At 37.3% G+C, this 23,212-nt stretch overlaps 1 protein-coding gene, 2 long non-coding RNA genes and 1 pseudogene across 3 annotated transcripts; all 4 read right to left on the bottom strand.

Moving 5' to 3' along the window:
- Positions 1-14,376: 14,376 nt before the first annotated feature.
- Positions 14,377-15,799, bottom strand: LOC108946806 (uncharacterized). Its single transcript, XR_001971163.3, has 3 exons — positions 15,544-15,799; positions 14,696-14,745; positions 14,377-14,606 (listed from the first exon to the last, which is right to left on the bottom strand). It is a non-coding gene; the product is annotated as an uncharacterized lncRNA (long non-coding RNA).
- Positions 15,800-16,499: 700 nt separating this feature from the next.
- On the bottom strand, positions 16,500-18,232 carry LOC104105978 (mitogen-activated protein kinase kinase kinase 20-like; annotated as a pseudogene).
- Positions 18,233-18,841: 609 nt separating this feature from the next.
- Positions 18,842-19,714, bottom strand: LOC138903697 (uncharacterized). The gene is made up of 2 exons (XR_011413038.1): positions 19,171-19,714; positions 18,842-19,081 (listed from the first exon to the last, which is right to left on the bottom strand). It is a non-coding gene; the product is annotated as an uncharacterized lncRNA (long non-coding RNA).
- Positions 19,715-20,331: 617 nt separating this feature from the next.
- On the bottom strand, positions 20,332-21,243 carry LOC138902238 (mitogen-activated protein kinase kinase kinase 20-like). The gene has a single exon (XM_070190084.1). It carries the CDS (start codon positions 21,241-21,243, stop codon positions 20,332-20,334), a length of 912 nt encoding a protein of 303 aa, XP_070046185.1.
- Between the last annotated feature and the right edge of the window lie 1,969 nt (positions 21,244-23,212).

Raw genomic sequence — 23,212 nt, 5'->3', positions numbered from 1 at the left:
AGATTAAATATAATTTATCTTGATTATGAGAATGATTTAATTCCAACTTCTTGTACTTATACTCTAAATCTTGATATAATTATTATTAGTTGTGCATGTTATTTATTGTTTTGATTTATTAAAAGCAAGATTCTTTAACAAGCCTGGTAAATTGGACAATAGTAATATAGGGAGAAATTCAAAAATAGCCAGATTTACAAGTGGTCATTCAAAAATAGCTACAATTTCAAAAGTAATCGAAATTTAGCCACTTTTCATGTAAAGATAATACAGTGAAACTCCAGTATATTATACTGGAGGTCAGCATAAGTATACCCGAACTCCAGTATATTTATACTGGAGTTCCAGTATAATATACCGATCCAACATAATATGCTGAAAGTTCATACACAGTTGCTCCAATCTCCAGTATATTATACTGGAACTTTCCGCGTGTTGGAGTTCCAGTATAAAATGATAGAAGTTCATACACAGGTACATCGATCTCCAGTATATTATGCTGGAACTTTCCGTGTTACAGCAAAATAGTGACTAATTTTTAATGACTTTGCAAACGCTGCCTTTTTTTGAATGACCAGTCCAAAAACTGGCTAACCCGTGCTATTTTTACTAGTAATATACTTACATTGACAAAATAATAATTAGTTGATAGAATCCATATCTCGACTTTGAGATTGATAATATACTTACATTGAAAGTTTATAAATTTTTATGGATAAGCCCGCCCAGTGAATTTTGTATCCAGGGCATAAAATAGGCTAAGCAAATGTCTAAAGGTAGTAATCGATATATAAATTAAATTGTCAGTAATTTAAATTGATTGATTAATATCTGAATCTTAACACGAGGAGTGAAATGAGATTTTATGAAAGAATTTTGAAATTAAACTAAGGAGTACAATTACGAATTTTTAGTGAAATAATTCGCAATTTACTACGGTTGAAGTTAATTTCAAATTTTCGAAATTAATTTCATAATAGAAAGCCTTGTTAATTAAATTCTATGGTCCCTACTGTTTTGACCTTGTGCGTGTATATATACATGTGTTTTTCTGCCGCAGGGATGGCCGAATTTTTGGTGCTTTTTTTTCCTCAAATTTCGCTCATACTAAATTTATTCTTTCCGAATATTATTTGAGTAATACAGTAGAAGACTACGAGACGTTAGTAGATTGTGATCGTGTTGGTCATGGCATTTTGATTAAGCTGTTCTGGAATTGGAGGCTAACGTAAAAGACGTACTTAGTTCACGCTTCAAGAGGTAACTCGTGTAAACTCCATATGTGCTAATTGTTCAATTTACACGTGAATTCTATACTGAATTGCTTTGCGTTATATAATCCATCAGCTATGCGATTTCTCTAATATTCGTGAATTGTCTTTCGCAGCAGCTGTAGTTTTAACAACTGGTGTGATGAGAGAAGTGCTAGCTAAATTTTTGCTTCATGTTCCTATTCCTAGAGGAAATGACACTATATCTAAGTTTTGAGCCACTGTGCTAATGCAGATGATAAATATGTTACCGTCCAGCCTACATAAGAGAATGACAGCTTTTATAGAGAATGTCAATCTTCTTTTACTTTCTTAGTTACAATAACTCTTTTAGGAACCAATTGCTAAATTAACATTGCGTTTAATTTTGCATACAAAAGAGGCTTGCTGACAACTGTTGGCTGAACTTCCAATTGTTACGTCTCACAGTCTTAACACACACACACACACACACACACACACACCAAAACCAAATCTAAAGGCCAAAGGGCATTAGGTGGACCTGGAGTTTCCAATATTTAGTTTACAGCTACATGTTTATTAAGTCAAGATCTTTGAAAACACCTTGGCATCTTGAAGATGATCAAATAAATCATCAATCCTCGGCAATGGATATTTGTTCTTGATGGTGACTTTGTTCAACTACCGATAATCTATACACATCCTCATCGATCCATCTTTCTTCTTCAAAAACAACATAGGTGCACCCAGGGCGAGACACTAGGTCTAATGAAGCCCTTATCAAGTAAATCTTGCAACTGCTCCTTCAATTCTTTCAACTCTGGCGGGGCCATGCAATATGGCGGAATGGAAATAGGCTGAGTGCCCGGAGCCAAATCAATGCAGAAATCAATATCCCTGTCGGGTGGCATCCCCGGTAGGTCTGCAGGAACCACCTCTGGAAACTCACGAACAACCTGCACCAAATCTATAGAAGGAACCTCTGCACTAGAATCGCGAACATAAGCCAAATAAGCTAGACACCGCTTCTCGACCATATGTCGAGCCTTCACATAAGAGATAACCCTGATGGCAGAATGGCCAAGATTCCTTCTCCACTCTAATCGAGGTAACCCCTGCAAGGCTAAGGTCACCGTCTTGGCATGACAATCTAATATAGCATGATAAGGTGACAGCCAATCCATACCCAGTGTGACATCAAAATCAACCATGTCAAGAAGTAGAAGATTTGCACGAGTCTCAAGACTCCCAATGGTGACCACACACGAACGATAAACACGATCTACAACAATAGCATCTCCCACTGGTGTGGACACATACACAGGAGCACTAAAAGAATAATGGGGCACAACCAAATAAGAAGCAAAATAGGATGACACATAGGAGTAAGTAGATCCCGGATCAAATAGAACTGAAGCATCTCTACTGCAAACTGAAATAGTACATGTGATAACAGCGTCAGATGAGTCAGCCTCAGGCCTGGATAGGAAAGCATAACACCGGGGCTGGGCCCCACCACCCTGAACTATGTCCTTGGGACGGTCTCTAACTGGCTGGTCTCCACCTCTAACGACCTGACCTCTACCTCTAACAGTCTGGCCTCTACCTCTGGCTGCCTGACCCCTGCCTCTGGCTGGCTAAGCAGGTGGTGCATCAACTGGTGCCGGAACCATGGCACGAGAACTCTGATGTTGTGATCTGCCCATTGCTCGAGGGTAAAATCTAGCAATGTGCCTTGGATCACCACAAGTATAACATAACCTCGGCTGTTGTGACTGCTGGCCCTGAAACTGACCCTGTCGAAAATAACCACCCGATAACTCTGGAGTGGAGGTGCACTAATAGGAGCTGGTGGTGCACTGTAGTCTAGCTGGTCGAAATAATGCATCTGAGGGCCACGACCACCTGAGGCACCATGGGATGCCTGGAGCGCTGAATGAAATGGCATGGGAGGATGGCCTCTACCAAAAGTACCCCTGCCTCTAGATGAGGCACCGCTGAACTCACCGGAATGACGAGGTCTCTTGTCAGACCCGTGACCCGTCTGGCAACATTAGCAGCAGCCTGAAAAAGAAATCTCACTCCCAGCCTCCTAAGCCATCTGCAATCTGATATGCTGAGCAAGTCCATCAATAAACCTCCTCACCCTCTCTCTCTCTCGGTGGGAAGCAGAAGAATAGAATGACGGGCCAAATCCACAAAACGGGTCTCATACTGAGTAACAGTCATACTGCCCTACTGGAGACGCTTAAATTGATGGTGACGCTCCTCTCTCAATGTGATAGGCAGAAACTTCTCTATGAAGAGCTGAGAGAAATGGTCCCAAGTAAGAGCAGGCGACCCAGCTGGTCTGGTCAACAAGTAATCTCTACACCATTTCTTGGCGGAACCAGTCATCTGAAATATAGCAAAATCGACCCCATTGGTCTCCATTATACCCATGTTCCGTAGAACCTCATGACAGCTGTCAAGATACTCCTAGGAATCCTCTGGAGGAGCACCACTGAAGTGAATAGGAAAGAGCTTGATAAACCTGTCCAATCTCCATAAAGCCTCAGAAGACATAGCTGGCCCATCTCCGACCTGTGCCGCAATAACCGGCTGAACTAATTCGACTGGCTGAGCTACTGGAGCTTGATACTGGGGAGCTATCTGCTCTAGAGTGGGAATGGAAGGAGTCTGGGCTCCTCCTCCTGCCTGAGAGACTACTGGTGCCATAGGAAATGCTCCAATCTGGGCCACACTCTCCATAAGGCCCACCAAACGAACCAAAGCGTCCTAAAGTACTGGGGTAGCAATGAACCCCTCCGGAACCTGAGCTGGTCCGGCAGGAACAGTCTGGGCTGGAACCTCCTCGTCAAGCTCTATCTGAGGCTCCACTGTTAGGGATGCTGCTCGGACTCTAGGTTGAGCCCTGCCCCTGCCTCGGCCTCGACCTCTGCCCCGCGTAGGAGCCGCCACTGGAGGCTCTGGCTGCTGCTCAGCTGAGGAAACGGTACGTGTTCTCGCCATCTACGAGAGAATATGAGTAGAAGAGTTCAATCAGTATTGAGAAAGCAAAATCGCACGACGGAGAAGAATAGAAGTGAAACTTGTTCCTAAACTTCATAGCCTCTGGAAGATAAGCACAGACGTCTCCGTACCGATCCTCCAGACTCTACTAAGCTTGCTCATGAATCGTGAGACCTAGGAAACTTAGTGCTCTAATACCAACTGTCACGACCCGAAATTTCCCACCGACGGGACCGTGATGGCGCCTAACATTTCACTTACTAGGCAAGCAACGTTAGAAAATCATTGAACCAATTCCTTATTTCCATTCAGTAAATAACAATAATTAACTAAGATGAAATATAATAAGTACAGAACATTATAAAACGGTATTAATTACTACCACCCAGATCTGGAGTCACAATTCACGAGCATTCTAGAATTTACTACAAGTAATAGTCTAAAAGAAATACAAATGTCTGAATGAAAGAAAACAACAGTGACATAAAAGGTAGATGGGGAATTGAAGATCTGTGAACGCCGACAAATCTACCTTGAGTCTCCGGACAGCGGACCAATAGCAAAATCTCGATCAACCTGAGCCGGTATCAAAGTCTGCACAGAAAGTGCAGAGTGCAGCATCAGTACAACCGACCCCATGTACTGGTAAGTATCGAGCCTAACCTCGGCAAAGTAGTGACGAGGCTAGGACAAGACACCCACATATAACTTGAACAGTATAATCATGCTAGTGGCAACAATAGTAAATAAAGAAATAACGCAGAAATAATGGGAAGAGAACATACAGTGGGGGAATACAACACAAAGAGTGAGAATAATGAAAAAACAGAATTAAATCAAAAATCCTTAAACAGATTAAACAATTAAAATAGCAAGAAAAACTGCACAGCATCACCCTTCGTGCTTTTACTCTCAACCTCACTAAATAAATAAATAAAACGGCACGGTATCACCCTTCGTGCATTTACTCTCAACCTCACCCAGTAAATAAATAGAACGGCACGGCATCACCCTTCGTGCATTAAACCTCTCATAATATACACGGCATCACCCTTCGTGCTTTAAACCTCTCATAATATACACGGCATCACCCTTCGTGCTTTACACTCCTCTCACCAATAACAGAATCAATAACAATGGATAGATAAGAGTATCACAAAGAAACCAGTATTTTACCCATAATCAATAGCACAATGTAATCTCAACCTTGGATCAATATTCGAAAGTTACCAAATCTCAGTGAAACCAGATATGAGTCACCCAACATTTCAAATAACCCGCTAAGCATGGATAGTAGAATTTAAGGCTACAAAATAGACAAGAATAGAATTTAACTGGCATGCTATGACTCGACAACAATGCATATATGCTCGTCCCCTCAACTACACATCGTATTTAACAACCAAACACGTAGCAAATGAACACATAATACCTATTCCCTCAAGCCAAAGTTAGACACAACATTTACCTCGCTCCGAAGGCCACTTAATTCTCAATCACAGCTTTTCCTTTGGAATTCACCTCCAAACCACTCGTAACTATTCAAAAATGACTCAATAATATCAAATACTGCTAAAGGAATCAATTATATTGCATAAATTAAATTTCCCAAATTTTCCTCCAAAAAGTCGGAAAATCGACCCCGGGCCCGCTTGGTCAAAACCCGAGGTTCGGACCAAAATCCATTTACTCATTCATCCCCCAGCCCGAATATATAATTGGTTTTGGAATCCGACCTCAAATTGAGGTCTAAATCCCCAAATTTCCGAAATTCCTAGTTTCTACCCTAACCCCTAATTCTACCATGAAAACTCTAGATTTTAGGTTGATAATTCAAGAAATGTAATGGGTAATTGAAAGAAAATAGTTTAGAATCACTTACCAACACTTTGGGGAAGAAAATGACTCTTGAAAATCGCCTCTACCCGTTTGGTTATTGAAAAATATTGAAGAAATGGCTTAAACCCGTGTTTGATTTTGTTTTATGCACTGGGCGACAATGTGCATCGCGTTCGCGAGGCAACTGTCGCATTCGCAAAGGGTACTAGCTGCCAAGCCTTCGCGTTCGCGAGACTATGCTCGCGTTCGCAATGGTTACTCCCCCTGACCTTCAATACCTCGCATTCGCGATGAAGGAACGGCCAACCCTCCCCCAGGTGTGCCTAGCACTATGTGTTCATGAGGAGCTAGTCGCGTTCGTGAAGGGTAACGCCCCCCATCGCTTCGTGTTCGCGACAAATCCTTCGCGTTCTCGAAGAAGAAAACTTCAGCTGCCCAGTTTACTCTTCGCGTTCGCGAGAGTACCTTCGCGAACGAGAAGAAGGACATGCCAGAACACCTGCTGCAGCAAAATACCAGATTTTCAAAGTCCAAAACATCCCTTGGCCTATCTGAAACTCACCCGAGCCCTCGGGGCTCCAAACCAAACATGCACGCAAGTCTAAAAACATCATACGATCTTGATCGCGCAATCAAGTCGCCAAAATAACACCTAGAACTATGAATTTAGCACCAAATCAAATGAAATTCTCAAGAACACTTTAAAATTCAAATCTTCTCAAGTGGACGTCCGAATCACGTCAAATCAACTCCGTTTCTCACCAAATTTCACTGACAAATCTTAAATATCTTAATGAACCTGTACCAGACTTCGAAACCAGAATACGGACCCGGCACTAACAATGCCAAACATCAATCAATTCTTAAAAAAATATTAATTTTCAGACTTTTAATTTTCATCAAAAATTCATAACTTGAGCTAGGGACATTTGAATTCGATTCCGGGCATAAGCCCAGGTCCCATAATTCGATACGGACCCACCGGGATCGTCAAAATATGGATCCGGGCCCGTTTACCAAAAAATGTTGACCAAAATCAACTAAAATCAACTTTTAAGGCATAAATTCTTGTTTTTATCAATTTTCAACATAAAAGCTTTTCGGAAACCTGCCCGGATTGCGTACGCAAGTCGAAGAGGGTAAAATGAGATTTTGAAGGATTAAGAGCATAGATTCGAGTTCTAAAACATAAGATGAGCTTTTGGGTCATCACATTATAACCCCTACTTCTTCAAGAAGGCATGGCACATATTGGGTGATGAGGTTACTGCAACAGTAATGGAAATGCTGAAATGTGCAAAGCCATCAACTGCACCACTATTACTTTGATCCCAAAAGTCAAGAACCCAACTAACATCAAGGAATTTAGGCATATTTCCTGCTGCACAATGCTATACAAGATAATATCAAAAATCTTAACAGCAAGATTACAGGAAGATATGACAGACCTAATAGATAACTGCTAAACAACCTTTGTACCAGGCAGAATGATCAATGATAACACCATTATAAGCCTTGAATTGGTAAAAGGCTATGGGAGGAAGAACATATCATTGGAAAAAGTCTGAGTATCCCATGAGCTGCTGATGCTTCGGCTTTTGGCCTACCAGGAAAGTTCTTTAACCCTCTTGTTATTTATGGTGTGTATTGGGGACAATGCACAATTTGAAGTATGGGGTGAGGATATTATCTGGGTAATTTTCTATGATATTTTAGTTGTGTTAGTTTAACTAAAAACAATTCTTTGGACTTTTCCTGACGATGGATCTCTTGGACAACTTTCTTGAGGGATTAAGGTCCAATAAATAAAATCCACAAATATTTTTTTAGTCGTAGGTAGATACTAATCCCCCTTGGTTTTTCTTTTGGCATCGGTTCTTTTCTAGGGGATGTAACTTGAACCGGGTAATTTTTTTTTTTTTTTTTTAGGAAATCGAGGAAAGAAAACTTGAGTGTTGTTATGTGCCTTATGACCTGTTTGATGCTATCATAGTTAAGCCTTAGCATGCAAATTACCTTCCTAACATGTTTTGATGAAAAGTGATGCCATGAAAAATTGAATAGTCGATCTGTGACGCTTTCTCTCAGTTACTTGACTCATTGTTCATGTAGTGCTTTATTGCTTAATACTTCTTGATTTTGTGATTACTTGCCTAAACTTGAGAGTTGGAATGGAACCGTCCCTATTGGGGTCATGTGCATTGTGTGATGTGAGATGTTGATTACATTTTGTGCTATCATGTGTATGTCTAGAACTTGTCTTGTATGTTAGTCGAAGCGAAACAAGTAAGCTTTGTGAGTCTAGGAGATGATGTAGGCATTTCTTTGATTGTCCATTGAGCTATTATGCCACCATAAATAAAATTATCCATAGACAGCCCATTTGAGCCTATAAGCTTTTTCTTTGGCATCCACATTACAAGTCGATTCTCATTTTGTTCTTAATTAAATCTTTACCTCTAAAAGCACTTGAGTCGCTAGAAGAGTAAAGTGGGAGTTGGGGTAGCTTTTGAGTGGAATCATAGAAAATTCAAAAAGGTGCACATATGTTTGATAGATCATTACCTGGGCAACCTAAATTTAGGGAAAGTGTTGAAGAAAAAAAAAGAGAAAAAAATATATATAGAAAATACACCTCCTATTCATCGTGATCCGGGCTAGTGAATGCAAGTTATGCTTAAAGAAGAAGAGCCAAATTGTATATGGTTTCATGGCATTGTTTGAATTGGTCATGAAAAGTGTGTATTTGAAAGTTAAGTGTAGTGTATTAAATTGCTTAGCAGGGTTAGTCACTATACCCAAAATATATCCTACCCCTCCCTAATTAGCCTACATTACAACCCGTAAAGATCTAATTGATCTTGGACTTTGCGAGCTTAGATTAGTGGAGATATACACTACGGGGAAGCCTATGGTACAACCACGGAATGCACATGAATTTATTTGTGAGAGTGAGTGGTTCTTTTTTCATATATGTGATGTCCTTAAATTATATTTGAATGCATATGTCACGACCCAAATTCCTACCACAGGCGTCGTGATGGCACCTAGTCTCTAAGACTAGGTAAACCGATTTTTATTACCTTTTGAAGCCATTTTTTTTTAAAACTAATAGCGGAAATAATTACAATAGACAACCTCCCAAGACTGGTAGTACTGAGTCAAGAACTCTAACTGAATACATGAAATGATCATGAGAACCGAACATACAATATTGTTTTATTACAAATTAACAGTACAATGAAATGAAAAGACTCCAAGGGACTGTGACGGCCAAGCAGCTCTACCTTGAATCCTTACGATCCCGCTATAACTCTGCTCAAGTCCGATATCTCCAATACCTGGCTCTGCACAAAAATGTGCAGAAATGTAGTATGAGTACACCACGGTCGGTACCCAGCAAGTATCAAGACTAACCTCAATGGAGTAGAGACGAGGTATAGTCAAGACACTCACTAGTCTAATAACCTGTGCAATATAATATACAAAATAATAGGAAACAAATAATAATAGGACAACATGAGACAACCAGTGATATTCATAGCAGACAACAAGAATACCATTAATATCACTCAACAATTAATAAACACAAGTACACCCAATTAAATCAAGTCCTTCAAATAAGTGTCTTTCACATATAATTCTTCCAGATAACTCTCTTTCAAATATGATTTTCTCAAATAATTATTTTTCAAATATAATTCTTTCAATAAATAATTTCAAATATAATTTCCTCTAATAAATATCTTTCAAATAAAATTCTTTCATATAATACTTTCTAAGTAAAAATCCTTCCAAATAAATATTTTGATTATAATTCTTTCAATTAAAAAATCACCATGTGACACCTTATATCGAAATCATAAAAATACGGGTCTCAGCCCATTTTCATATTTTCACGGCACCTCGTGCCCATAATTAAATCATCATATTTCTCCGGCACCTCATGCCCTCATTTCATATCACAACTGCACGGACAATTCACGTGCCAATTATCATTATCATTTCATCACAGCACCTCGTGCCCACATTTCATATCACAACTGCACGTACAATTCACGTGCCAAATATTCTCATTATTTACTCACGGCACCTCGTACCCATATTTTATTTTATAATCCGCCTGGCAATAGCCACAGGCTCTCAATTTCAACATAAATCAGATTGTTATCAATTTACCAACAACAAGACAAGATGCACAAGGTAAAGAAATAAACATAAGAAAATCACAACATCACATGAAAATTATCAACACCACAACCCCACATCATCACATATCGTCCCTGACAATAGCCACCCTTATCGCTCCTATTGCCACCCTTATCACTCCTATAGCCACCCTTATCACTCCTATAGCCACCCTTATCGCTCTGCCCAGACAATATCAATAGATACCCTTATCGCTCCTATTGCCACCCTTATCGCTCCTATTGCCACCTTTATCGCTCCACCCAGACAATATCCCAACAAACACAACAGTGAAATGCCAACCTTATAACCACATAATATCAATGGTGAAATGCCACCCTTATCTCCACAAAATAACAATTCACACAACACAATAATTTACACGGAAAATTATCACAGCAACATAATAAAATTAATTCATATCACAATTTGCCCAATGGCCACAACCAAATTCTAAAGATATAACGAAATCAATTAATTTCACAACAAATAGCCCAAGGCTCCACAAAAATGTATATAACACCCCAAAGACAATCAACAGAGATAGAAAATACTCAGCATAAAGCAAAACCTTTATTAATCCAAATTTAGATAATTATATAAATACCTTTTCTTAAGCTCATTTAATTAATTATTTGCAAAGGGAAAAATTCATAATGAAATTAAATTCCAATAATTATCAAACCATCAAATTCATGGAATTGCATAAATAATAGAGTAACAATCATATCCAATTGTCATAAAAAAACAAATTCAACAATAAGTATTTAGGCAAGGCAAACAGATGGTTTAATAATTTTCCATAATTTCCCAATTTATTACACAATAATGCCTAAGACTTTAATTCAATGAATTTTGCACGTATAAGCCCGAGTACGTACTCGTCAACTCGCGTACATGGCTTTTCACATTTCACAAACGGCACATAAGACTCAATGCCTAAGGGGTAATTCCCTCACTCGAGGTTAAGCAAGACACTTAACTTTTGGAAATTAGGCCGATATTCCAAAATAGCCTTCTTGCTTGAATTGACCTCCGGACAGCTCAAATCTATCCAAATTAATTGTATAACTTCATTAAAATTCATCGGAAACAATTCCGGATAATAATACTTCGACTTAAAAATTTATTCCAAAAACGTCAACAAAAGTCAACGCGGGGCCCGCCCCTCGGAACCCGACATAATTTTCATGAAATCCAAACACCCATTCCGATACGAGTTCAACCATACCAATTTCATCGAATTCCAATAGCAACTCGACCTGCAAATCTTAAATTTTTGGTTTTGGAAGATTTTACTCAACTAAGTTGACTTTGGTCAACATTTTGAGCAAACGGACCCGGATCAGTGTCTTAAAAATTCTGGTAGGTCCGTATCGTGATTTGAGACTTGGGCGTATGCCCAGAATCGAATTCCGAGGTCCCTAGCCCGAGTTATAGAATTTTGATAAAACATTAAAAGCTTGAAAGCTTAATGATTTCTAAGAAATTACTGGTGTAGGATTTATTGACCTCGGGTCCGTATTTTGGTTTCGGAGCCCGGTACAAGTCCACTATAATATTTATGACGTGTCTTCCCAATTTGGTGAGAATCGGAGTTGATTTGACGTGATTCGGACGTCCGGTTGTAAAAATATAAGTTTTAAAGTTATTTTTTGAAAACTTCCTTTGATTTGGTGACCGATTCGTAGTTCTAGGTGTTATTTTGGCGATTCGATCGCGTAAGCAAGTTCGTATGATATTTTAGGACTTGGGTGCATGTTTGCTTTGGAGCCCTGAGGGTTCGGGTTGATTTCGGGTGGTTAACGGACCATTTTTGGACTTGGAAAAAACTGCAAAAATCTACTTCTGGTATCCTTCTTCGCGTTCGCGAGAGGTGGCTCACGTTCGCGAAGAAGAAAATGGAGGCAGGTGAAATTTACTCTTCGCGTTTGTGAAGAGGGGGACGCATTCACGAAGGGAAGAGGGCAATGTTCATCACGAGCGGGTGGAAGCGTTCGCGTTCGCGTAGAAGGCGAGGCCTGGCCGGGCACCAAGCGTTAAAGCTTTGTGTTCGCGTACGGTGTATCGCGTTCGCGAAGGCTAAATTTGGCAAGGCTTCGCGTTCGTGACATTGCCTTCGCGTTCGCAAAGAGCAAAGTTTTGGCAGCACAAAATGTGCTTCACGAACGTGAGGCACTGACCGCGTTCGCGAAGGGTAAAAGTCCTAGAAACAGAACTTAAGTTATGGAAATGAGGTTTCGACCCATTTTCAATTCTTTTCCATTTTTTGAGCTCGGGTAAGGCGATTTTTGGGCGATATTTACGGAAAAACATTGGGGTGTGTGTTCTTTATCCTATATTGATTATATTTCATGATTTCATACTCATTTATATAATGAATCCGTGAATTTATAGAAGAAAAATCAGATTTTTATAAAATCTTCCAAAAACGAAGATTTAAGATTTGAAGGTCCATTTGATATAGAATTGGACAAATTTGGTATGGTTGAACTCGTATCGAAACGGCTGTTCGGATTTCGCAATTTTTTCCGGGATTTGAGACATGGGTCCCACTGCCGAATATTTTAATAAATTTCGGATTTTTATCCGAAAAATTTGTAAATTCATATGGAATTAATTCCTATGATTCGTATTGAATATATCGAATTGTTTGTGAATAGATTTGAAGCTTTCGGAGGCAAATTTAAAAGGAAAAATTATGGTTGAATAATTGATTGGAATTTGCGAAGCGAGGTAAGTGTCGGGGTTAACCTTGACTTGAGGGAATAGAACCCTTAAATTAATTGTTATGTGAATTTCATGTGAACGACGTATAGGCGAGGTGACGAGTGTCTATACGTCGTCAAATTAATTGTTTGCCTACTTAATTAAAAAATCATAAATTATTTTTAATCATAAATTAATTATTCTAATAATTGTTTCTCTTATTCTTTGTCAAAATATTAATTCTTGAATTCCTGCATTAATTGTTACATGCTATTTGAATTATGTGTTTTAATTGTTATTTGAATTTAGCATATTAAACTGCCTATTTTCTCCCTGATTTCTATAATAAATTGCTAATTATCATTGTTTGTTTCATAATTAAATTATAATTATTGTATGCTTGTTGTCTTATGATTTTATATTAATTGTTGCGTTTATTGGGGAATATCTTCTATAAGAATTGATTGAAATGAAAATATTGGAGGATCGGGTTGCACGCCGCAACAGACTTGTTAAAAAGTTAATATTGGAGGATCGGGTTGCACGCCGCAACAGACTTGTTAAAAAGTTAATATTTATTTAAAAATCTATATATATACTTGATCGAAATAAATATATAATAGAACTGAATGAGAATATATTGTTAGAGCGGGTTGCACGCTGCAACAGAATTGAATGTGAATATATTGTTAGAGTGGGTTGCACGCTGCAACAAAATTAATGGAAATGATAATTGGTTATGACTGTTGAGTTGTCTTCAATTATTATAAATGAATTACCTGATTTATTTCTATTATTGTTGTTGTTACTAATACTGCGTACAGGTTAATGTAAGTGAACCGCCTTAGCCTCGTCACTACTTCGTCGAGGTTAGGCTCAGCACTTACCAGTACATGGGGTCGGTTGTACTGATACTATACTCTGCACTTCTTGTGCAGATTTTGGAGTTGGTCCCAGCGGCGTACCATAGACTTGCTCGGATTTCAGCTACCAAAGGAGACTTGAGGTATAACTGCATGGTGTCCGCAGTTCTGAAGTCCCCCTCTATTTTACTTTAGCTGTGTGTTTATTCCCAGACAACTTTATTTTATTCAGACCTTATTTGTATTTATTCTAGAAGCTCGTGCACTTGTGACACAAATTCTGGGATGGTATTTAGACACCGTTGTTTTTATGAATTATTCACTATATTTCAAACTTTGCTTCCGTTTTTGTTTCCTTGATTATTAATAATTTAAAAATTATTTAAAAATTGGTTAATATTATTCTAACATTGGCTTGCCTAGCAAGTGAAATGTTAGGCGCCATCACGGTCCGAATGAGAGAATTTCGGGTCGTGACAAACAACCATATTTCTTGTCAAGTAGTCCTAAAGCTCGATGTCACAAAACATTAATTTTTATCAATAAATGTCAAATTGCTATATAAAAAGTTATTAATTACAATATTAACATCCCATGATGTTAGTTTCAATATTTGCTCAACACCTTAGCAAAAAAACTTTGCTAACATCCTGAGCTAGACTATGCATGAAATCATGTTTTACATAACATTCCTAGCAAAATAATAATGAGCTTGTGTTTCTTCTAAACTTGTATCTTGGCTTGTAGCTTCAATCTTCAAAACCTGTAAGTACAAAATTTTGAAAAGACTATAAATAACTATTGGTAAAATAATATATGTAAATTTATACTAGAAATGGTTAAACCGCTTACCCCAAAAGCAGTCTAAATTCATCAGGTGTTATCCAGCAACATCAACAATGCTACAAGAATATAAGAAAATTAATTAGAAAAATTTTGGAACGGTAAATTAAACTTCGGTTCGATAAAAGAAGAGGAGAAGGTTTATTTTGTTATTTTGTATAAGTCCAGCTGCTTTCACCAGAACATATCATGTGTCGCGGAATGTTTTGTGCCAGTTACTTTGCTGCAAGGAATTGCAAATTTGCTTTGAACTTTACGAGATTACTCATGTATTCCCCTCTTGTCTTACATTATCTTTATGTAAGAAGGTGAAGGGCTTCCCCACTCCAAATTCCTTGCTTTTAAGAAGCTGGCTCCTACTCCTCTTCATGACCTCCCGTAGTGGTCCTTGCTTTTAAGAAAGCAGAGCGGGGCTAATTTCTCGTACTTGCTCAGTGTACCCCACTTTCTTCGCGACTACAAGAAAAATGGCCTTTAACGAAGGGAAATCTGGTCTAGTTAATACTACTACGAATGAGAATCAGTCTCAAAATCACAAAACATGGCAAAGTTAATTCAGAAATATCCTTAAGCACAGTACAATTTACTTTGCTTAAGCATATATAGTACCACAGAATGCAGGGGATTTTCCTCCACCAAACATGACAGATAAACATGAGTATAAAACTCGTAGTTTACACGCTAGTGTCATGACTCACTGGACGAGCCTTTCTATTTGTACCAGTTGAGTGTGTCTGCCCATATTTTTTAATTTGAAGGAATATAAATTCATGAATGCAACAGAAATAGCAATAAGACAGAAATGACTATATAAAAATCAACAAAAAAATTAAAAAGCAGAGTATATTGTTACTAACTTGGTCAGCAGACAAAAATAGTGATCATTCAGTTGAAACGAGCGATGTCGTAGGCGAGACATGTGATTGTTGAGCAGCAAGGAATTCCTTTATTTTCTTCATTTCTTTAATCTCATCTTGTGAGGTAGACAAGCGATCATGTAAGGATTTGTTTTCCTCACTTAAAGATTTGTTTTCCTATCTAGTTGAACGTAGAGCGGACAGTAATTCAGCCTTTGAAGAAGTGTCACCTTTCAAGTCTTTCGCCATTACTCCACCCCCATATTTGGCATGCAAGTGTCCTCTCCATTTGTTCCATAACTCTTTCATCCATCCCAATATATGATCAATCATGTCTACACTCTCAAATTTATCCTACAATAATCAAAATATCCATTGAGTTAATGCATTACAAGATAAATAATGCACTGTTCAAATATGATCATAGAAATTTTTTGATGTGGAAAAATAATGCACTGTTCAACTAATATGCAAGCACTAAATTTGATAAACTGCTCCAGACTGTTAGTTATTGTTGCATGAATACAGCTAGAGGGCAAGACGGTACTGGAAAACTCCATTTGATAAAATCTTCAAAATACTAATTTCATTGGCAGTTCAATTTCAGATTCAGTCTTTTATCTTTTTCAGCTTGTGTAAGACAGAAGTCTGCTCTACTACTAACACTTCATCCAGTGCTTTGCTTATTTTTGCATCAACCTTGCTAAATACCTCTTTCTGGACCAGGAATAAGCATTGAAAAAATAAAATTTTCCTGTTTCATACACAACCAAGGCGGTAAATTATAAGGAATAAGAACCACAGGCCAAATGCTATATGAAGTTTTTGAATACTGAAATGGCTGTAATCCATCACTAGCAAGTCCAAGTCGAACATTACTATTTAAGAAAATATAAACACAAAATTGTTTTTGTTTAATACAAGGGGCTGCACCTGATCTCACGTTTTCTCACAGGTTGCCTACGTACCCCGGGCTAAGCTCCTATGGGGATCAAGCCCAAACGTAGTTCTTTACATTAGTATAATTCTTTACATTTGTAAATTTCTAATCAAAACTGATAATCAGCATCCTTCTAGCTAGTAGCTTTCTTCTTTTGTTGGATCTGCAATTCAACAACTTCATTGGTTTTAGCATATCCATCTCCGTTGCAGAAATCGTCAATCAAAGGATTACTTTCACCAGCACAGATGTCGAATAAACAAAAACGAGTTGAGTTCCTTTTTCCTTTTCTGCTCACGAACAACAACATTATTATTAGATGAAAGAAATGGATGCTTTAATAGCATATCAGCAGTCCATCGCGATCTCGGCTCCTTAACAAGACACTTTTTCAGAAAATCTTCAGCCTCTTTTGACAATCTTTTGTTCTGCAAATCCGGTGATCCCATTCCAATTTTGCACAATAGATAAACAACGTTGTCAGCTTTACTGCAATCCCACACTGTCTTCCCTGTAACCATATCAAAGACAGTGCATCCGAAAGCCCAAACATCAGGTTCAGGTCCGTACTCGTTATCAAGAACTGATTCTGGCGCCATGTACATAGGTGTTCCTTTGAGTCCGTGCTTTCTTTTCTGACTCTTTACTCCTCCAACCTTCTTCGCGAACCCGAAATCAACAATTTTGGCAACTTTATCAGTACCAACAAGAAGAATGTTATCTGGTTTAATGCCACGGTGAACGAAACCTCTTCCATGAATATGACTAATCCCGAATAAAATCGATTTCGCGTACTATTTTACCTCAAAATCTTGCAACCCTTGCCTTGAATTTTGACCAATCCGATAAGCTAAACTTCCAGCAGACGCGTACTCGAGCAACATGTTGTACAATATCTTCCCATCTTCATCAGTAACATTAGCTCCGAAACATCGAATAACATGATCACAATCTTGAAACTCGTGTAGTAATTCTCTTTCTTTCTGTAACAACTTTGAACGCGAAAACAAGACAGATTTTACTGCGATTGTCGACGGAATATCAATGGAGAAGTTTGTTGTTGTTGCTGAATTGACGATACCAAAACTGCCTCTTCCGATGGTTTTGCCTCTCGTCCATATTATTGGATGATCGGTAATCGCCGCCAAAATTTGAGCTCCTAGCAGGATAAAGGATGACAGTTCAGTTTGAATTGCTAGGGTTAAACATAGATCAAGTCTTAATCCCAAAGCGACATCGAAAAATTAAAATCACGATTAAGTTGCGACTCATAATTTTCCAAATGCGTCTTGTAAGTCGCAATTGCAATGAAAAATCGCAATTGCCAAATCGCAACTGCCAAATGCGTCTTATAAATCGCAATTATGGATATGCAACTTATGCCATGTATTATTATTGAGGACTTGCGTCTATTCTTTCCATTATGAGTCTCATTCTATAATTGTATTTTGCATATATCTGGTATTCCTTTAAAAACAACACACCACTAGAATTCCTTTAAAAACAACACACCAAATGAAATATGTTGTCAATACCATGTTGCTTTGCCATTTTGACATGAAACGTGTGATGTGAATACCTTTGTTTGCTAGGGAACCCCAAACAAAGGATAAAAAGACATTAGAGGCATATCACTCTTTTTTGTTTCCCCTCCTATTCAGAAGGGACTACGTTGACTATTGCAAAAGCGCTTTTTTTTTTAGTATTTTGGTGGCGCCAAAAACTTTATCAAGTATACATCATTGTCATATCGATTGAACCCCTAAAGCTGGCTCCTACTCCTCTTCATGACCTCCCGTAGTGGTCCTTGCTTTTAAGAAAGCGGAGCGGGGCTAATTTCTCGTACTTGCTCAGTGTGCCCCACTTTCTTCGCACTACAAGAAAAACGGCCTTTAACTAAGGGAAATCTGGTCCCTAAAGATCAAATTCTGGTCCTAATAGAGCAATTGCGACGGGAAAAAACCGGTCGCCACCCATCATAATAGCTTCCGCCGCTAAAGCTCAACAATGATCGGTTCAGAAACCTGGTCGTTAAATGTTTTTAGAGACGGAAAAAAAATCTAGTCGTTAAATACCTTCAGAGACTACATATCTCGTCCCAGTAAACAATTAATATATTGTAAAACTGTATATATTTGCCCGTCGTTAAACAATTTTAGCGACCAGCCTTCTCCTCCCTAATAGTCGATAAATATATTATGGAAAATATATATTTTCCGGTCGTTAACCAGTTTTAGCGACCAATCTTTAACTGGTCGTAGATTATCTTTTAGAGACGAGCAACACTAGTCGCTATTTAAAATAATTGTAGTAACTATAACGACCATATTTCTTGTCAAGTAGTCCTAAAGCTCAATGTCACAAAACATTAATTTTTATCAATAAATGTCAAATTGCTATATAAAAAGTTATTAATTACAATGTTAACATCCCATGATGTTAGTTTCAATATTTGCTCAACACCTTAGCAAAACAACTTTGCTAACATCCTGAGCTAGACTATGAAATCATGTTTTACATAACATTCCTAGCAAAATAATAATGAGCTTGTGTTTCTTCTAAACTTGTATCTTGGCTTGTAGCTTCAGTCTTCCAAACCTGTAAGTACAAAATTTTGAAAAGACGATAAATAACTATTGGTAAAATAATATATGTAAATTTATACTAGAAATGGTTAAACCGCTTACCCCAAAAGCAGTCTAAATTCATCAGGTGTTATCCAACAACATCAACAAGGCTACAAGAATATAAGAAAATTAATTAGAAAAGTTTTGGAACGGTAAATTAAACTTCGGTTCGATAAAAGAAGAGGAGAAGGTTTATTTTGTTATTTTGTATAAGTCCAGTTGCTTTCACCAGAACATATCATGTGTCGCCGCAAGTGCAACTAATTGAATATTTTCTCCTTCTTCCTTCTTATTTTGCTATGTATGTTTTTTTGCCTTTTCCAAAGTCAAAGTCTACATTCTTCATCGAAATTTGCTGGAATTGGCAATTTAGGCTCTTAGAGTAACAAGTCACACATGAAACTTGAAACAAGAAACAACTAATTATTTGTACATGAACCTACTCAAGGACTTAAAATCAATGGCAGAAGCAAAAAAAGGCAGACGAAGTAATTGCAATTCAAAAATATTTGCTTGATTATATGACTGCTATAGACACTTGTAGGGAAGAATTCTGAGGCATGATGTATCTTAGTTTTTCTCTAGACATCTTATGGTGGCAAACATTATATAATCATTTTTACAATAAGGTGGAAAATTGAAGTAGGTGTATGGTTTGAGAGATACATGCAGAAGGTAGTTTCTAACATTCCTGATAATGAAAATATATCATGGTAAGGCAATGAAACTTCCATGATATATAACTGGTATGACACAAATTATCAAAAAATATGTCAAATAATTTCTTCTGTGAACATAGAACATATTACGATACTTAGCTAACCTCTTTTTACCACTAAGAACATTACAGTTCAATACTATATGAAGTTTTTGAATTCTGAAATGGCTGAAATACATCACTAGCAAGTCCAAGTCTAACATTACTAATTAAGAAAATATAAACACAAAATTGTTTTTGTTTAATACAAGGGGCTGCACCTGATCTCTTGTTTTCTCACAGGCTGCCTACGTACCCCGGGCTAAGCTCCTATGGGGATCAAGCCCAAACGTAGTTCTTTACATTAATATAATTCTTTACATTTGTAAATTTCTAATCAAAACTGATAATCAGCATCCTTCTAGCTAGTAGGTTTCTTCTTTTGTTGGATCTGCAATTCAACAACTTCATTGGTTTTAGCTTATCCATCTCCGTTGCAGAAATCGTCAATCAAAGGATTACTTTCACCAGCACAGATGTCGAATAAACAAAAACGGGTTAAGTTCCTTTTTCCTTGTCAGCTCACGAACAACAACATTATCATCAGATGAAAGAAATGGATGCTTTAATAGCATATCAGCAGTCCATCGCGATCTCGGCTCCTTAACAAGACACTTTTTCAGAAAATCTTCAGCCTCTTTTGACAATCTTTTGTTCTGCAAATCCGGTGATCCCATTCCAATTTTGCACAATAGATAAACAACGTTGTTAGCTTCACTGCAATCCCACACTGTCTTCCCTGTAACCATCTCAAAGACAGTGCATCCGAAAGCCCAAACATCAGCTTCAGGTCCGTACTCGTTATCAAGAACTGATTCTGGCGCCATGTACATAGGTGTTCCTTTGAGTCCGTGCTTTATTTTTTGACTCTTTACTCCTCCAACCTTCTTCGCGAACCCGAAATCAGCAATTTTGGCAACTTTATCAGTACCAACAAGAAGAATGTTATCTGGTTTAATGTCACGGTGAACAAAACCTCTTCCATGAATATGACTAAGCCCCAATAGAATCGATTTCGCGTACTGTTTTACCTCAAAATCTTGCAACCCTTGCCTTGAATTTTGACCAATCCGATCAGCTAAACTTCCGGCAGACGCGTACTCGAGCAACATGTTGTACAATATCGTCCCATCTTCTTCAGTAACATTAGCTCCGAAACATCGAATAACATGATCACAATCTTGAAACTCGTGTAGTAATTCTCTCTCTTTCTGTAATGACTTTGAACGCGAAAACAAGGCAGATTTTACTGCGATTGTCGACGGAATATCAATGGAGAAGTTTGTTGTTGTTGCTGAAGTGACGATACCAAAACTGCCTCTTCCGATGGTTTTGCCTCTCGTCCATATTATTGGATGATCGGTAATCGCCGTCATTGAATCAATATTTTTCTTGCTCTCAATAGTAACTGATAACCTGGTTTTTGTTTTGTTTTGGTAACTTTCTGTTATTGCTATACTTACTTATATATAAGTAGGAGTTACCTAGTTTTCCTTTTTCCTATTAACATATGATTACGTGTTTCTTGAGTTACAAGCTAGGTTTTTATTTTAGGGCCGAGAAACTAAAGTTGTAAAGTTTCCAAAATTTGTTTCTTTTCGCTTTTTCCTATATTGTAGTAATTTGTAACAAATGGTTACCATTTTTACAAGTAATCTTACTAATAGCTGTTAATTAATTTGATGAGAAGTTCACGTATCTATATAAGGAATCTTTCCAGAACACTCATACTTTAGGGCTATTTTTCGCCGATGAAGGTCATGGTTCAATGTAGCAATTGAATTTTCTTTCTCATTTATGCTTTAGCTATGCAAAAAGAAAATAAATTTGGAAACTTTACAACTTTAGTCTAAGTAAATAATTCGTGAAATTAGTATTCTTTGTTCTAGCTCTCCTAGGAATATTCTACCTTGCCAAAAAGAAAAAAGACACTATAAACAAAAAATATTGCTAGGGTATACTATAAACTATGCATTTTGTTATAGTATTTTTTATGAAATAATTATTTATTTATTTATTTATTCAATTCAATAAAATTTTATTTTAAATAGATCATGTATTTGTTGTGTGTGCTTTGCATATATAGTAGATGATTTAGTGTATATAATTGAGCTTATACACGAAGATTAAATCATCGGTTCTTATAAGTCATAAAGTTTATGGTCACAATTTATTGACAAAGTTGCACAAACCGCCGGAATGGCGTTGTAGCACAAGATTAAATATAATTTATCTTGATTATGAGAATGATTTAATTCCAACTTCTTGTACTTATACTCTAAATCTTGATATAATTATTATTCGCTATGTATATTATTTATTGTTTTGATTTATTTAAAGCAAGATTCTTTAACAAGCCTGGTAAATTGTACAATAGTAATATAGGGAGAAATTCAAAAATAGCCAGATTTACAAGTGGTCATTCAAAAATAGCCACAATTTCAAAAGTAATCGAAATTTAGCCACTTTTCATGTAAAGATAATATACTGAAACTCCAGTATATTATACTGGAGGTCCAGCATAAGTATACCCGAACTCCAGTATATTTATACCTGAGTTCCAGTATAATATACTAGACTTCCAGCATAATATACTGGAGTTCCAGTATAATATATCGATCTAGCATAATATGCTAGAAGTTCATACACAGGTGCTCCAATCTCTAGTATATTATACTGGAACTTTCCGTGTGTTGGAGTTCCAGCATAATATGATGGAAGTTCATATACAGGTACATCGATCTCCAGTATATTTTGCTGGAACTTTCCGTGTTATAGCAAAATAGTTACTAATTTTTAATGACTTTGAAAACGTTGACTATTTCTGAATGACCAATCCAAAAACTGGCTAGCCCGTGCTATTTTTACTAGTAATATACTTACATTGACAAAAGAATAATTAGTTGATAGAATCCATATCTCGACTTTGAGATTGATAATATATCTTTTTGAAAGCTTATAAGTTTTTATGGATAAGCTCGCCTAGTGAATTTTGTATCCAGGGCATAAAATAGGCTTAGCAAATGTCTAAAGGTAGTAATCGATATATAAATTAAATTGTCAGTAATTTAAATTGATTGATTAATATCTGAATCTAAACACGAGGAGTGAAATGAGATTTTATGAAAAATTTTTGAAATTAAACTAAGGAGTACAATTACGAATTTTTAGTGAAATAATTCGCAATTTACTACGGTTGAAGTTAATTTCAAATTTTCGAAATTAATTCCATAATAGAAAGCCTTGTTAATTAAATTCTATGGTCCCTAATGTTTTGACCTTGTGCGTGTATATATACATGGGTTTTTCTGCCGCAGGGATAGCCGAATTTTCGGTGCTTTTTTT

Source organism: Nicotiana tomentosiformis, chromosome 12 (assembly GCF_000390325.3).
Source record: "Nicotiana tomentosiformis chromosome 12, ASM39032v3, whole genome shotgun sequence".
NCBI classification, from domain to species: domain Eukaryota; kingdom Viridiplantae; phylum Streptophyta; class Magnoliopsida; order Solanales; family Solanaceae; genus Nicotiana; species Nicotiana tomentosiformis.
The sequence above is the reverse complement of the archived record's forward strand: the minus strand, read 5'-3'. Positions and strand labels throughout refer to the sequence as shown.